Source organism: Protopterus annectens, chromosome 5.part0, assembly GCF_019279795.1.
Source record: "Protopterus annectens isolate FY-2018-M chromosome 5.part0, PAN1.0, whole genome shotgun sequence".
Taxonomy (NCBI): Eukaryota; Metazoa; Chordata; order Ceratodontiformes; family Protopteridae; genus Protopterus; species Protopterus annectens.
Genome location: NC_056735.1, coordinates 1,383,629,522 through 1,383,643,124, shown reverse-complemented (window position 1 = coordinate 1,383,643,124; position 13,603 = coordinate 1,383,629,522). Strand labels below are relative to the sequence as shown.

At 46.4% G+C, this 13,603-nt stretch overlaps 1 protein-coding gene across 1 annotated transcript in view; it reads right to left on the bottom strand.

Moving 5' to 3' along the window:
- The window catches only part of HIKESHI (heat shock protein nuclear import factor hikeshi), a 499,219-nt gene extending 486,550 nt beyond the window's left edge, over window positions 1–12,669 (bottom strand). Inside the window, exon 1 of the mRNA XM_044071200.1 lies at window positions 12,435–12,669. Within this exon, the coding sequence (XP_043927135.1) occupies window positions 12,435–12,585 (151 nt within the window). The 5' untranslated portion in view covers window positions 12,586–12,669. The remainder of the gene's footprint in view (window positions 1–12,434) is intronic.
- Window positions 12,670–13,603: the final 934 nt, after the last annotated feature.

Below are 13,603 nucleotides of genomic sequence, written 5' to 3'. Positions count from 1 at the left end.
AGATTTTGTTCCTGGATGCAGGCTCAGGATTCTGATCCTCTTATTCCTAACATTCCTCAAATTTTACTTTACCTGTCAGACCTCTTACACAAGGGTCTCTCTTTCTCTTCCATAAAGATACACGCCTCTGCTATTTCTGCTCATTATAATACAGACCCTCCTATCTTTTCCCATCAGCTCATGAGACAATTTCTCAGAGGAGCTAAGAACTTAAGGCCCCCTAGATCTCCTCCCATTCCTGCTTGGGATCTCAACTATGTTTTGGAAAAGCTCACCTTACCTCCTTTTGAGCCTGCTGCCTCATCTGACATCAAGTTTTTATCTTGGAAGACAGCCATCCTGTTAGCTCTGACCTCTGCCAGGAGAGTTTCGGAGTTGCAAGCTCTTATGGCTGTAGAACCTTATATTATTTTTCATCAAGACAGGGTGTCTTTAAGGACTAATCCTACTTTCATGCCTAAGGTGGTTTCCAAAGTGGCTTTAAATCAAACTATTCACTTGCCAACTTTTTTCCCCACTCCTCAAAATAAAGGGGAAAGGATCTTACATTCCTTGGATGTACACAGACTACGTTTTTACCTGGACTGAACCAAGGACATCAGGAAATCAGAGCAATTGTTTCTTTCTTATGCTTCAAGTTCCCAAGGTAAAGCCATTTAAAAACAGACCATTTCTAAATGGGTTGCTCATGGAATCAGATTTTGCTATTCACACCATGGAAAGCAAATCCCAGGGAGTATAAGGACTCACTCTGCCAGAGCTGCTGCCACTTCAGCTGCCTTCCTCAGGGGAGTTCCTACCAAAGACATTTTGGAAGCTGCAACTTGGGAGTTCAGTGCATACCTTTTCAAAGCACTACAATCTACCTCTCTACTCAGTCTAGGGAAGGCTTTGCTTCTGCAGGCTTGCAGGGCCTTATAGCCACCCCCTCTACTTTATGACCACCTCCCTTTCTTTCTGCTTTGGGATTCTACCCTACAGTCATGACTGCAACAGTGAAACATGATGAACATAGTACAGTTGTGTACACTTACCATAAATGTAGATGTTCGAGTGTCTTCACTGTTGCAGTCTGGGTTTCCCTCCCTCCTGTCCCCTCATTTTTTCTTTTGTGTGGTTCCTTTTTTCACCCTTCTTCTGAGGTGTATTTGCAAAAGGTATGGGACCTTACTCATTTTGGAACTTCTAACATCTGGGGCAAGAAAAACTGGAGAACATGGCGTCGGCTGTCAGCTTTGTACTCCTGGCGCTCTGACGTCAGGGAGCATGGCTGAACAGCCGACGCCGGACCCAGACTTTGGGATTCTGGCTGACCGAGGACTGCCTACCGGCAGGGGAGAACCCTACAGTCATGACTGCAACAGTGAAACACGATGAACATCTGTCAGCATTTCCTGAAGTGCTAAATTACCCTCCCCCCAAACTACTGAAACCTGAGCTTTCATACTAAAAGCTGCCTAAATGTAAACAATAGGATCACCTGACCTACCAGCTTAATCAAAACAATGAGAGATGCAGGGAATCTTGACACTCCCCCTTTAAGGAGATCGCAAATGGAAAATGCCTTTAAGGAAGGCTTTACAGAACCTAGGTGGAGCCAGCAAATGATGCGAGAACCTTTCATGGAAAGAAGATATGGCTGCCAGATGAACTTGGATAGAAACAAAACTAGCCCTTTTATTGCACATCATAATCAGGAATGTTAAAACTGCACTAATGATAGCAGTGTGGGATAATATCTTTGTTCTAAGCCCACAAGACAAACTTTCTATTTACCCTTGTTAATTTTTTTGGCGGAATTCTTTTGGGGAGTTCTAATGAGGTCCACAATCACAATTCATTGGGGAACAGAGTTCCTGGTAGTCATGGGAACTTGAGAAACTTTTAGTTATGTACTTACCATAACTTTGGATGCATGGGATCCATCTCGCCTACATTCATAACTGATGGGTTCGGAGCCGATCCGTCGGCTCCGACTCGGCCACTATACACTAGAAGGAAGTCTCTCATTGGCTGGGCTATCCCTTATCCCATAATGCACCACTCCTGCTTCCCCAGATCTTGTTTGTTCGCTTTCATACATACATACAGGTACAGAACACATACCAATAACTGTAACCAACCAGAGCCCTTCCAGAGGAGAGCTTAGCAAGATCAATATTTCCTCCAAATCCAAAAGGTAGGGGGAAGGAGGGTGGGTATGTATGAATGTAGGCGAGATGGATCCCATACATCCAAAGTTATGGTAAGTACATAACTAAAAGATGTAATGGGATCCTATCTCGCCTACATTCATAACTGATGGGACAGCGTCCTAGCACCTAAAACCCCGGGTGGCTCACTGGAACACACTCCTGAGAACTGCGGAACCAAATGAAGCTCTGCCTCGGGAAGCCACATCAACCTTGTAATGAGAAATGAAGGTGTGCGGAGAAGACCAAGTAGCAGCCGCACAAATATCATCTATTGAAACTTTGGAGTGAAAAGCTACAGAGGTGGCCATAGCCCTGGTAGAATGAGCTTTGAGTGGGAAAGGCAACTCTCTGCCTGACTGGGAATAAATGAAAGAGATGCAATCCTTAATCCATTTGGCAATGGTGGTTTTGGCAACTGGTAGACCTAACCTATTCTCCATAAGGACACAAACAGTTGGTCAGATTTTCGTGTCTGAGTGGTCCTATCTAAGTAAAAACGCAGTTGCCTGTGAACATCCAACTGGTGGAAGGTATATTCTGCTCTATTAGAAAAATTTGGAAAGAAAACTGGGAGCTCCAATGATTGCTGAATACATAAAGGGGATGCTACCTTAGGCAAAAAGGATGGAGTCAATCTAAGGGAAACTCTGTCTTTGTGAAAAATCAAATAAGGAGGGGAAGAACAGAGAGCCTGAAGCTCTGAAACCCGCTTAGCAGAAGTTATTGCCACTAGAAAGGCAGTTTTCCACAACAGGAATTTTATATCACAAGTGGCTGCAGGCTCAAAGGGACGGGCAGTTAAAGAGGCCAGAACCAAATTTAAGTCCCAAGGGGGCACGGGATGAGCCATAGGAGGCCTGAGGAGCCAGGCTCCCTTAAGAAAGGACTTGCAAAGTCTGTTAGCCATTAAAGAAGGCTCTATAGCAACATGAAAATTAGATATAGCCGCTAGTTGAACTTTAAGTGTGGAGACTGAAGAGCCTGAATGAAACAATGAAGCTAGAAATTCCAAGACCTGCGGAACTGGGGCCGTAAGAGGATCAATGCTGGGCCCAACAAACAAACCTTTTCCATTTGCTGGAATACAGCTTAACGGTAGACGGCTTGTGGGAAGAGGACAAGATGTGCATCACTTCCGAAGAAAGAGAAAGATCTCTAACTAAGGATGGAAGTGGAGTAACCAAGCAGCCAGTCGCAACGACCGGAGGGACGGATGAGAGTGTCCCGACTGATTGGACAACAGACCCGGCACTGGGTCCAGAATCCAGGGGCCCTGTACCGCATACTTCTGAAGGAATGGGAACCAAACCTGACGGGGCCAATGTGGGACGACCAAAATCATGTGGCACCCGACATAAAGAGCCTTCTGAATCACCCTCGGGAGAAGGGGAATCGGGGGGGAAGGCATAAAGCAGACCCGGGGGCCAATTGTGGGCTAGAGCATCCCTGGGAGACTGCCCCTGAGAGGGTGTCAGAGTGAAAAACTCTCTGCACTTCGCATTATTGGGGCTGGCGAACAAGTCGCAACAAGGGAGACCCCATTTGGCGAAGATCTGCACAGCCACTCTGTTGTTGAGGGACCACTCGTGGGACAACAGGAGAGTCCTGCTGAGCCTGTCTGCAATCACATTGGCTTTTCCCGGAATGTGCGTGGCTACTAAGAAACATCGAGAGGCTATGGCCCAGCGCCATACTCTTATGGCCTCCCTGCAAAGGGGGTAGGACCTGGTTCTGCCCTGCTTGTTTATGTGCCAAACTACCGACATGTTGTCGGATAGAATCGCAATAGTACCTTGGGGGAGAGCATGATGAAGTGCTTGTAAAACCAGAAGCACCGCTCTCATTTCCAGGATATTGATGTGAAGGTGCGCGTCGCAATCCTGCCAAGTGCCTTGGACAGACCTGTCCAGATAATGACCCCCCCCACCCTATCTGGGAGGCGTCCATGGTCACTGTGGCAACAGGGGGCTGAAGGGCGAAAGGATGCCCCAGGTCCAGGTTGGACCGACATAGCCACCAACGGAGGTCCCGACGACAACTGTCCGTAATCAGAACCAGGTGGTTCAGGGGAAGTTCTTGGTATGACCATTGAACCGATAATAGCCATTGCAGCACCCGCATGTGCAGCCTGGCTAACGGTACTAGGAGGATAGTTGCAGCCATCGTGCCCAATAACTGAAGAATCTGTCTGGCAGGAACTCAAGATTTGGGTAACAAATTTAGAACCTGTGATTGTAGAACCTGAATTCTCTCTGATGGCAAAAATGCCCGCATCCTTTTTGTGTCTAACTCTGCTCCTATAAAGGTGATACGCTGAGATGGCCACAGCACAGATTTTTTCCAATTGAAAGTGATTCCTAGCGAGAGACCCAAGGTTACTGTGGCCATCAGCGCTCGAATCAGTAGATGCTTGGAGGTGGCAGTGAGGAGCCAGTCGTCGAGATAGGGAAACACTTGGAATCCTAGACTTCTCAAGTGAGCTGTCACCACTGCCAGATACTTGGTAAACACCCTGGGGGCTGTGGTGAGACCAAAGGGCAGTGCACGAAACTGGAAATGACTGGTTCCTAGGCGGAAGCGTAAATGACTCCTGGACTCCTGACGTATCAAAATGTGATAGTAAGCGTCCTTGAGGTCTATGGAGCACATCCAGACATCCTTCTCCAATAACGGGAGAATGGACTGAAGGGTGACCATCCGGAACTTGGACTTCTTCACAAAACGATTTAAAGAGCTTAGGTCCAAAATGGGCCTTACGTCCCCTGTCTTTTTTGGCACCAAAAATAATCTTGAGTAAGTTCCTGATCCGATCTGGTCGGTGGGGACGGGCTGGATGACCCCTTTGCTTAGCAGCTTTGAAACTTCTACGGCTGCCAGATCCCGCTGACTGGGTGGCACGTCCGGGATTCTCCTTGTAGGAGGAGGAGGCTTGAAAAAGGGGATGAGGTAGCCTCCGGTTACAATGCGAAGCACCCACTGATCCTTGGTTATAGATTCCCAAGCCTGTGGGTGTTTCGCAAAACGACCCCCGACCGGCTCCGGAGAAGCACAGCCGGGCCACATCCTAGGGATGTTGAGGATAGGAGGAACCACGAAAGGAGTCGCGGTCTCCAGAGTTATGGGGGCCTCTGCCACCTCTAGGGCGGCGTCTTCCTGAATCCCCCCCCCCACGTCTGGAGGGGGGATCACTCGGTGGAGTAGAGAAGAACTTTTGGGATTTCCTGAACCACATTTTCCCTCCTCTCTGGGCCTTGAGATAAGGTCTAGAGGGAGCGGAAAAACGGGCCCCAACGGCAGTCAAGGTCTTGCCCTCCTGCTCGCAACGAGTAAGTGTGTCCTTCACCTTGGGTCCAAACAAAGAAGACCCATCAAAGGTGGCGTCGGCAAAGGAAGACTTAAAGGCCTCCGCGAGTGGACACAAGCATAACCAGGCTTGTCTCCTAAGAGCCACTCCTGCACCCGCTGCTCTACTCGCCCCTTCGGCTGCATAGGAAATGAGCCTCATGGACGAGTTGACAATAGAAGATAGGGTAGTCATCTGGGCGCCTACGGTCTGTGCTAACGCCTCAGGAAGGTTACCCGCAAGGGACTCTCCTAACCCCTTGAGGAGGTCCCTTTGGAGCCTTGTAAAATGACAGAGATAGTTCAGCGACCACAGGGCAAAGGTCGCTGAAGAAAGGGTACGCTTCCCGTACCTATCCATGCTCCTAGAATCCTTATTAGGAGGATGAATAGACATTGAAGCCTCTGCCACGTCCTGCTGAGTGGCAGATGCCACCACCATAGCATCAACTGCAACACCCTTAGTGAGGAATTCCTTCTGGGGAGGGGCTGAAAGAAACTTATTAGGCCTGGCAGGCACCGGTTCCGCTGTATCAGGATGTTCCCACACCCTCCGAGAGATTACATCTAATAACTCGTCGAAGGGTGGAGACACCCAGGAGGACGAGGGCTGGGCCCCGAAGGCCTTGAGGAAAACTGACTCCTCAGCGGTAGGGGCTTTGGATTGCCAATCGCCTCTCTGTCTCAAGATCTCAAGGATATCTGAGAAGGAGACGTCATCAGAGGACGATTTAGGGGACCCCTCCGCATCATCGAGGTCAGTATCTGAAGTGACGGATTCATCTTGGGAATCAATGTGCTTCCTCTTACACAGTTTCTTCCTTGGGGGTTCATCCGAAGCAGATTCAAAAGGACCCCCCGGAAGAAGGGAACCCTCTAAGGGGGTATCCTCAGGCCCTGGGGCCCCACTGTCGTGGGAAAGAATGTCTCCAGAGGCACCAGTACCCAAAACTTGGGATGGTGAGCTACAAACCTGCTGAACCGGCAAGGTCATGGCCAGCGCACTCCTCATGGCCTCAAAAGCAGGACCTCCAGACTCTGCAGAGGGCACTTGCTGAGAGACCACGGCGGTACCGGGAATACCTGCGGCCGATGCTCCGAGGGGAAGACTGGGCATCGAAGAGGAGAGCTCCACAGTGTTGCCCTCGGCCCCCGCCGAGGAAGACCCGGTACCAAACCCTGACACCGAGGACAGGGTAGAAATGAAGGTCGGAGCAGAGAAACTCTGAGGGGGTCCCTGCTCCAACTGGACGATTCCGCTGCATTCTACCTGCACCGACTCCAACAGCTCCAAGGGGGTCGGAGGAGGAATCAAATGCATGGGATGTGGAATCGGCTCCGAAGCCGCGTGGGCTGGAGCTGAGATCACTTTAGTAAAAACTGGAGACTGGAACAGCCTCTGGATAACCCTATCCAAATCAGAATCAGACAACCTAGAGGATTTGGAGGAAACAGATTGGGGCCGAGAAGACTTCTGCCTCGGCTCCGATAAAGCAGGGGATCGGCTCCGAAAAGGTTCCAGCACTATCGGACCCGAGATCGGAACCGTTTGCAACAGTGTCGGCGCCGAAGGAGGCTCCGGAGACGAGGGGGAAGAGTCTGAGCTGCACACCTCCAACGGCTCCGATACCAAAGGAGCCGAAGTAGGTGATTGGCCTCTCGATGCACTAACCTGCGGCTCCGACACCAATGGAGCCGAGGGAAGAAGCACCGAGGCAGACCCTTCAGCCATCGGCTCTGAAGCCATTGGAGCCGAGGAAGAAGAAGTCGATCCCAGTTTCTTAGCTGTCGGGTCCGACGGACTGGTCGGAGCCGACGATCTATGCTTCTTGGGTGTCGGGCTCGACGGACTGGTTGGAGCCGACGATCTCTTCTTTTTAGAAGCTGGAGATGAAGCCAAAGCTTCCTCAAATGAAGGCTTAATCAGACCCCTAAGTATCAGCTTGTTTTTTCTCTCCTGGAGCACCCTGGAGGAAAAAGCGTGACACACACTGCAAGTGTCCTGTAAATGTTTAGGCCCTAAATAGTACACGCAGACAGCATGGCTGTCTGTAATAGACATTTTATAATTACATTTTGCACACTTTTTGAACCCTGATTTCTGCTCCTTAGACATTTTGGGTACAGTAGAAAAAACAGGTAACTGATAGCTAGAAAAAAAACAGTAACTAATGTTTGGGCTAAAGCCCTCTAACTTAAACGGGCTTAGCCCGATACAACAGGTCAAATACACAGAAGTTAGGAAATATGTGGGCCAAAGCCCTCTAACTTAAACGGGCTTAGCCTGAAAACTATTTCAGTCACACAACAAGAAAATTAGATAGACATACAATAAGGGCAAAGGCCCTCTAACTTAAACGGGCCTTGCCCAGTACACTAGTAGCGCGAAAAAGAATAAAATTTAATTTTACACAAAACTGAGCACAAACGCTCACAAAGCTGTTAAAACAGCTGTTTGTTTAAATTCTGACAGAAACCCTAGTCAAAAAAGACCAAAAGGTCAAGAAAAAAACACTTGGCTCCAGCCAAGTAGAGACCACGTCCGGCTTGAAAAGCAGCAAACGAGATCTGGGGAAGCAGGCGTGGTGCATTATGGGATAAGGGGTAGCCCAGCCAATGAGAGACTTCGTTCTAGTGTACAGTGGCCGAGTCGGAGCCGACTGATCGGCTCTGAACCCATCAGTTATGAATGTAGGCGAGATAGGATCCCATTACATCCATGTGGTTAGACTGCTGGACTGAATGTACAGGTGAGGCACCCTGGATGAATGAGAGAGTGAAGTTCTGTGGAAGAGATGGGGTCTTTTTTTTTTTAGATGAGACCACAGCAAGGGGAACAGTCTGACAAGGTCAGAATGGGGTTTTAAGAATGAACCTGGTCTTGCACTTTGGCATTTTGTAAGAGTTTCTTTCAGAATCAACAGGAGTGGGAGGGGCATAAAGGAGATCAAGGGGCCACTGGGAGAATGTATCCCTTGGTGGCTGTCCTCCTTTAGGTAATTTTCTGATAAACGGGCACTTGGTGCTGAATGACAAAGTAAAAACACTGCAGCAAGGTTGCCCCCATTTCTCAAATATATAGATCACCACTATGGCATTCAGAGACTATTCGTGGAGAAGCAGAATCTGCTCAATTTGTCTGCAATCATGGTGCATGTCCCCAGTATATGCTTTGGTATTAGAAAGCTATGGCAGGTCAGTGACCATTCCCATATTCTCACTGCTTCTCCGCACAGAAGAGAAGATTGGGTTCCCCCTTTACTGCTGGTGTACCATACTACTGTGATGTTGTCCGACTGGACGGCAATCACACCAAGAGTGAGCACATCATGAAATGCCCACAACATTAAGGGATTCTCTCTCATCCCAAGAACTCTGATGCAAAGGAAGCCTGTCCTCCAGTCCACAAACCTTGGACCATCTTGTTCAATAAGTGTCCCCATACACTACCTACTCACCCAAGGGAAGACAGGCCCATGGCAACTGCTGTCTTGGGGAACACCTTGGAAAAGGGAGCTCTGACTGACAGACTCTGAGGATCAGTCCGCCACTGTAGGCTTTTGACAAAGTGATTAGGTGAAACACTGATTGGGAAGCTTGATCTCAAGAAGCCCAAAGTGGCCACTGCAGAATTCTCACTCTGAGCCTGGCAAGAGGTACCATTTGAAAGCAAGTAGCCATCAAACCCAACATCTTTTGGACACTCGCTGCTGACAGCTTAACCTGGGAGAGCAACTGTTGAGACCTGCCAGTTGTTTCAATGTGTTGATATGACAGCCTATGAATACTACATCATAGGGTGGTTGTAGGTTGGATTTGGCCACACTGACAGTAATCCCCAAAGACAAATACAGAGCAATAGTGCCTTACGTCCACTAAGAGCTACACAGTGAGGTAGCGGTCAGGACCCAATCTGTATTCCTAGAAGTTGCATTTGTGCTGCAACCAGCACCATGCATTTGGTAAACATCTGGGATGCTGTGGTGAGACCAAATGTTAGTAACCAAACTTGAAAATTACTCTGACTCCCAACTTGGAAGTAAGGTACTTCCTGAATGCTGGGTCTATTTTGATGTGAAGATAGGCATCCTGAAGTTCCACAAGGCAGTTCTAGTATCCTGCCTATAGGCATGGCAGAACAGATTGTACAGTGACCATCTGGAAAGTCTCCTAAATGTATTTGTTAAGCAGACCAAAAACCCAAGAACCAATGTTGGCTAGAGGTCCTGAGTTTTTTGGGGGACTAAAAATAATCTGGAATCAAATCTAGATCCTCCCTAGTCCAGCTGAACCTCCTGGATGGCTCTTTAGTTGAGGAGTGGTTCTACCTCTTTTTCTGCCACTTCTCTCAGTCTGCGTGGCACTGTTGGATAGTGGGTGGGGTTGGCAGGTGAGTTTCCGGAGATGGAGTGGTCAATCTGAGCAGCTCTGCTAGGGAAAGCCTCAACAGCAGAGAGGATTCCAACAGTTTCCTTTCCTCTTTCTATCCTAAGAGGCACATCTTGGCATACTCCTGCAGAAAAGAATCAGCAGAAATACTTCCAATGATCACCAATCTCCCACAGTTCTGGAGCTAAACCCTTTGCAAATGGGGCAGGCCCTATTAAGTTGTGGCACTCTCAAACACACTAAGCAAATGTCATGCAAATACTGTGGGGGAAATTTGTACAAGCACGGCTTAAACTTATGAAATCCTTGCTTGTTTTTTTCCTCCATGTTCATCTAACCACCAAAAAGCCTCTAAATGACAAACTAGATCTAATTTTTTTTTTATTTCATGCAATAGCACACATTCCCAACTAAAGTAAAAAAGTGGGACTAGTCCAAAAAAATGTGAAAAGATAGGGAGAGGAACAGCACAAGATAACTAGGGTAATAAAAAAAATCAACAAATTCTGGAAAGTGAACTAAACTGTTGATATGGAAAAAGGAAAAACAGATCAGTGTAATTCATTGAATAGAGAAATACAGTGAAAAATTACTCAAAGGTCATTCTCTAAACTCTCAAACTCAAGAGGACATGCTGTCTGGCAAGTGCAAACAAGATCTGGAGGATTCACAACAGGGGGGGGTTATGAGAAGGGAGAAACTCAAGCTTGTGAGTTCGTTCCTAACCAATAGAGGTTGCCAAAGGCACCAGTGACCAGACTATGGTTTCAGTGTCCATAAAGTATCTGAGAAATCACAATGCATATGTTTACTGGATCTTCTGGCTTTTTTAAATGCATTACCTTGGGGGGATGGAACGGGTCAATTCAAAGCACCAAGACTGAACAGCACTGAGACAGACCTGTACAGCAAAATATAGTTTAGTAAAAAGTTCAACAGCCAAAAAACAAAAGTTCACCAAATAAACACAAGAATAAATAGGAATATATGTAAAATGGAATGGTAACAGCCAAATAAACATGGTGGCGTCAGCACTGGAGAACAATAATGGCCAAAACAATTGAAAAAGAATTCAAACTACAACTGGTACTGATTTAAAAAAGGCCAATGAACGCAAGAAGTAACCACTTTTAATTTAAGCTCTCAAAAAAACACTTTCAAAAGAAATAAAATGGAAAAGAATTCATGAAGTGAGCCTGCAAGTACCTGTGTGATGCTAAAGTATCAAGTGCAAGCAAAATCTAAACAGAAAAGGAATATGAGGTGCACTTACGGAAGAGAGGATCTTAGGAACTTGGGAGAGTTTTACAGGTACTGAGAGAAGTCACCTGTGGCAGCCATTCCCATCATTGAAGTAGACGGACTGAATAATTTTAATATCCTGGGACACATCCCAAAAAAGATGGCTCCTAAAATTTTCTCTAGCATTCTTCCTGACCATCAGCTGACAGGTGCAAGATCCATCTCTTGCCGATAGGAGGCTTACAACTCAAAAAGGAAATAATGCCAACCATCTTATGGACTACCTGAAGACTAAGGCTGATGCAACCTTGTGCTCTTTTCTCTTATCCTTTTCCGACTCATGCCTGGGAATCACACAAGAAATTCTCATAGCAATCTCTCCTTTCTCATCCACTGCCATCCTGTGTACAATCAGACAATGGTTTCTGGTCCTTCTTCTGGTAAAACGGATAGAGAGCACCAGTGATAATTCTGATGAAAGTCACTTAGACCAAGTTTCTTTGCCATGAAATACATAAATATCTCAAATGTGCAAATGGCAGAAAAACACTAGGGAGCGTAGGGGGAGCTACGGAATAAAAGAACTTATAACAAGAACAGCATCCTGAGATTAAAAGCATTGCTCACAGTACAAACTGAAGTAAAACCTTGTAAAAAAATTCCATCATTGCCCACTACAAATAAGCCCTGAATTAAGAATTATGGGTGGCACAGTGGTGCAGCGGTTAACGCTGTTTCACAGCGACAGGTTCTCCGGTTCAATTCTCGGCTGGGGTGCCTTCTGTGCGGAGTCTGCCTGTCTTCCCTGCATTCATGTGGGTTTTGGTACTCTGGTTTCCTCCCACATTAGAAAGACATGCATCTGGAGTGTTTCTCCCAAGGCCTCCTCTGAAAATTAGACTCTGTCCTAGTCGGACTTTCCCAGCCAACAAATGTTTAATAAAAGAACCTGTGAGTCCACACTACAACAGAAAGAGAATCTATGACATAGTTAGACACACTTAAATGCAGCTTGCATACCTGTAAACCTAAAATGTTTTGCGAGTGAGAGTATGATCAGAGAGGTAGTGAAAAGGATGAAAAATGTGAAAATAAAAAATTGCAACCAGAAACACAAAGTGGTTACTATAGATACAAAATATGTTAAACCGTTCTTCTGCCAATTCATGCTCAATGATTCATATATCCATCCAGAAGGTAAGATAGAAGACATTGTCAACTATGTCAAAGATTAATGCTGCAATGTGACTGAATGACAACACTTACCACTGGTTAATCCTGAGATTTTGAAGATTGCACTTGGCTTCTCATTGGTGATGAATCCTAAGAGCTGCCAGACTGGAAGCCCACTTGAATCTGGATAAGATATGTAGACAGAACCTCCCATCCCCACTGGGAATGGGACTGTTCCCAACATGAAGACCACAACATGGTTTATGCTTTCATAGTCAGGCAAGTTAAACACAAACTTATCCTCTGCAATCTGTTGTGCATCTGTCTGCACCTGTAAAACAGAAAGGTTTTAAAATGCATTTTTCTTGGTTGTTAATGAATATATTTTATTTACAAAAAATGTGAACTACAACTGATCTTCCCCCACACATTAACAAAAGTAGAAATATAGCGTATACAATGCCCTGTCTTCATTACAAGCAACAATGTTCAAACGAAAAAAATGTCCTAGTGTCCCACTCTTCCCATAACAGAGGTAATGTTTCACTATCCACCCCTATCCAATGATAAAGCATCCAATGAATTTACTAAGATGGCAGACACCAAAAATTCCTCTTCAAAGCACATTAAAGTTGTTAACAGCCCAAAATATTGCCTAAGGAAGATTGTGTCGGAGGGTACCACAGAGTTTAAATTAGAGTAAACATGAAACTACAGAGCTGCATGTCATCATAATTAACCCCCCCACTATTTTTCTATATGGGAATGGGAGTCGCGCCAACTGTCACCAATACTCTCAATTTAGTGCCACCCTCCTACCTTTCTCAAACAGTCACACCCAACAGTCAGAATCTTCTCTCAAACAATCCATCCATTTCTTGGCTGGAGGTCCTTGCCCCCCAAATCTTCATCAAATAGTCTTCTGCTTTCCTGTACATGTGAAAGAACTACTATAATCTGTTCTCCCTGACCTTTTCTGCAATTGGGGCTACTCTGGTCTCTGCTCTTATGTCCTCATTTCCTCATCTGTCCAGCAGTGTGCATCCTACCACTCATCTCAGGCACTTCTTCTCTATCACTTCAAGCTTCTACAACCGTTGCACCTTCAGTGCTCAAGTATGTGTCATACGGAAACAGTGGTTGTACCATGGTTTTGCACACTTTATTTCTTAGCTCCTTTGGCATTCCTCAGGTCACTTTACCCTCACACAAACAGCCAAGTTGGCTGGAGTACCTCTGATTCTACCTTTAACCTCCTCATT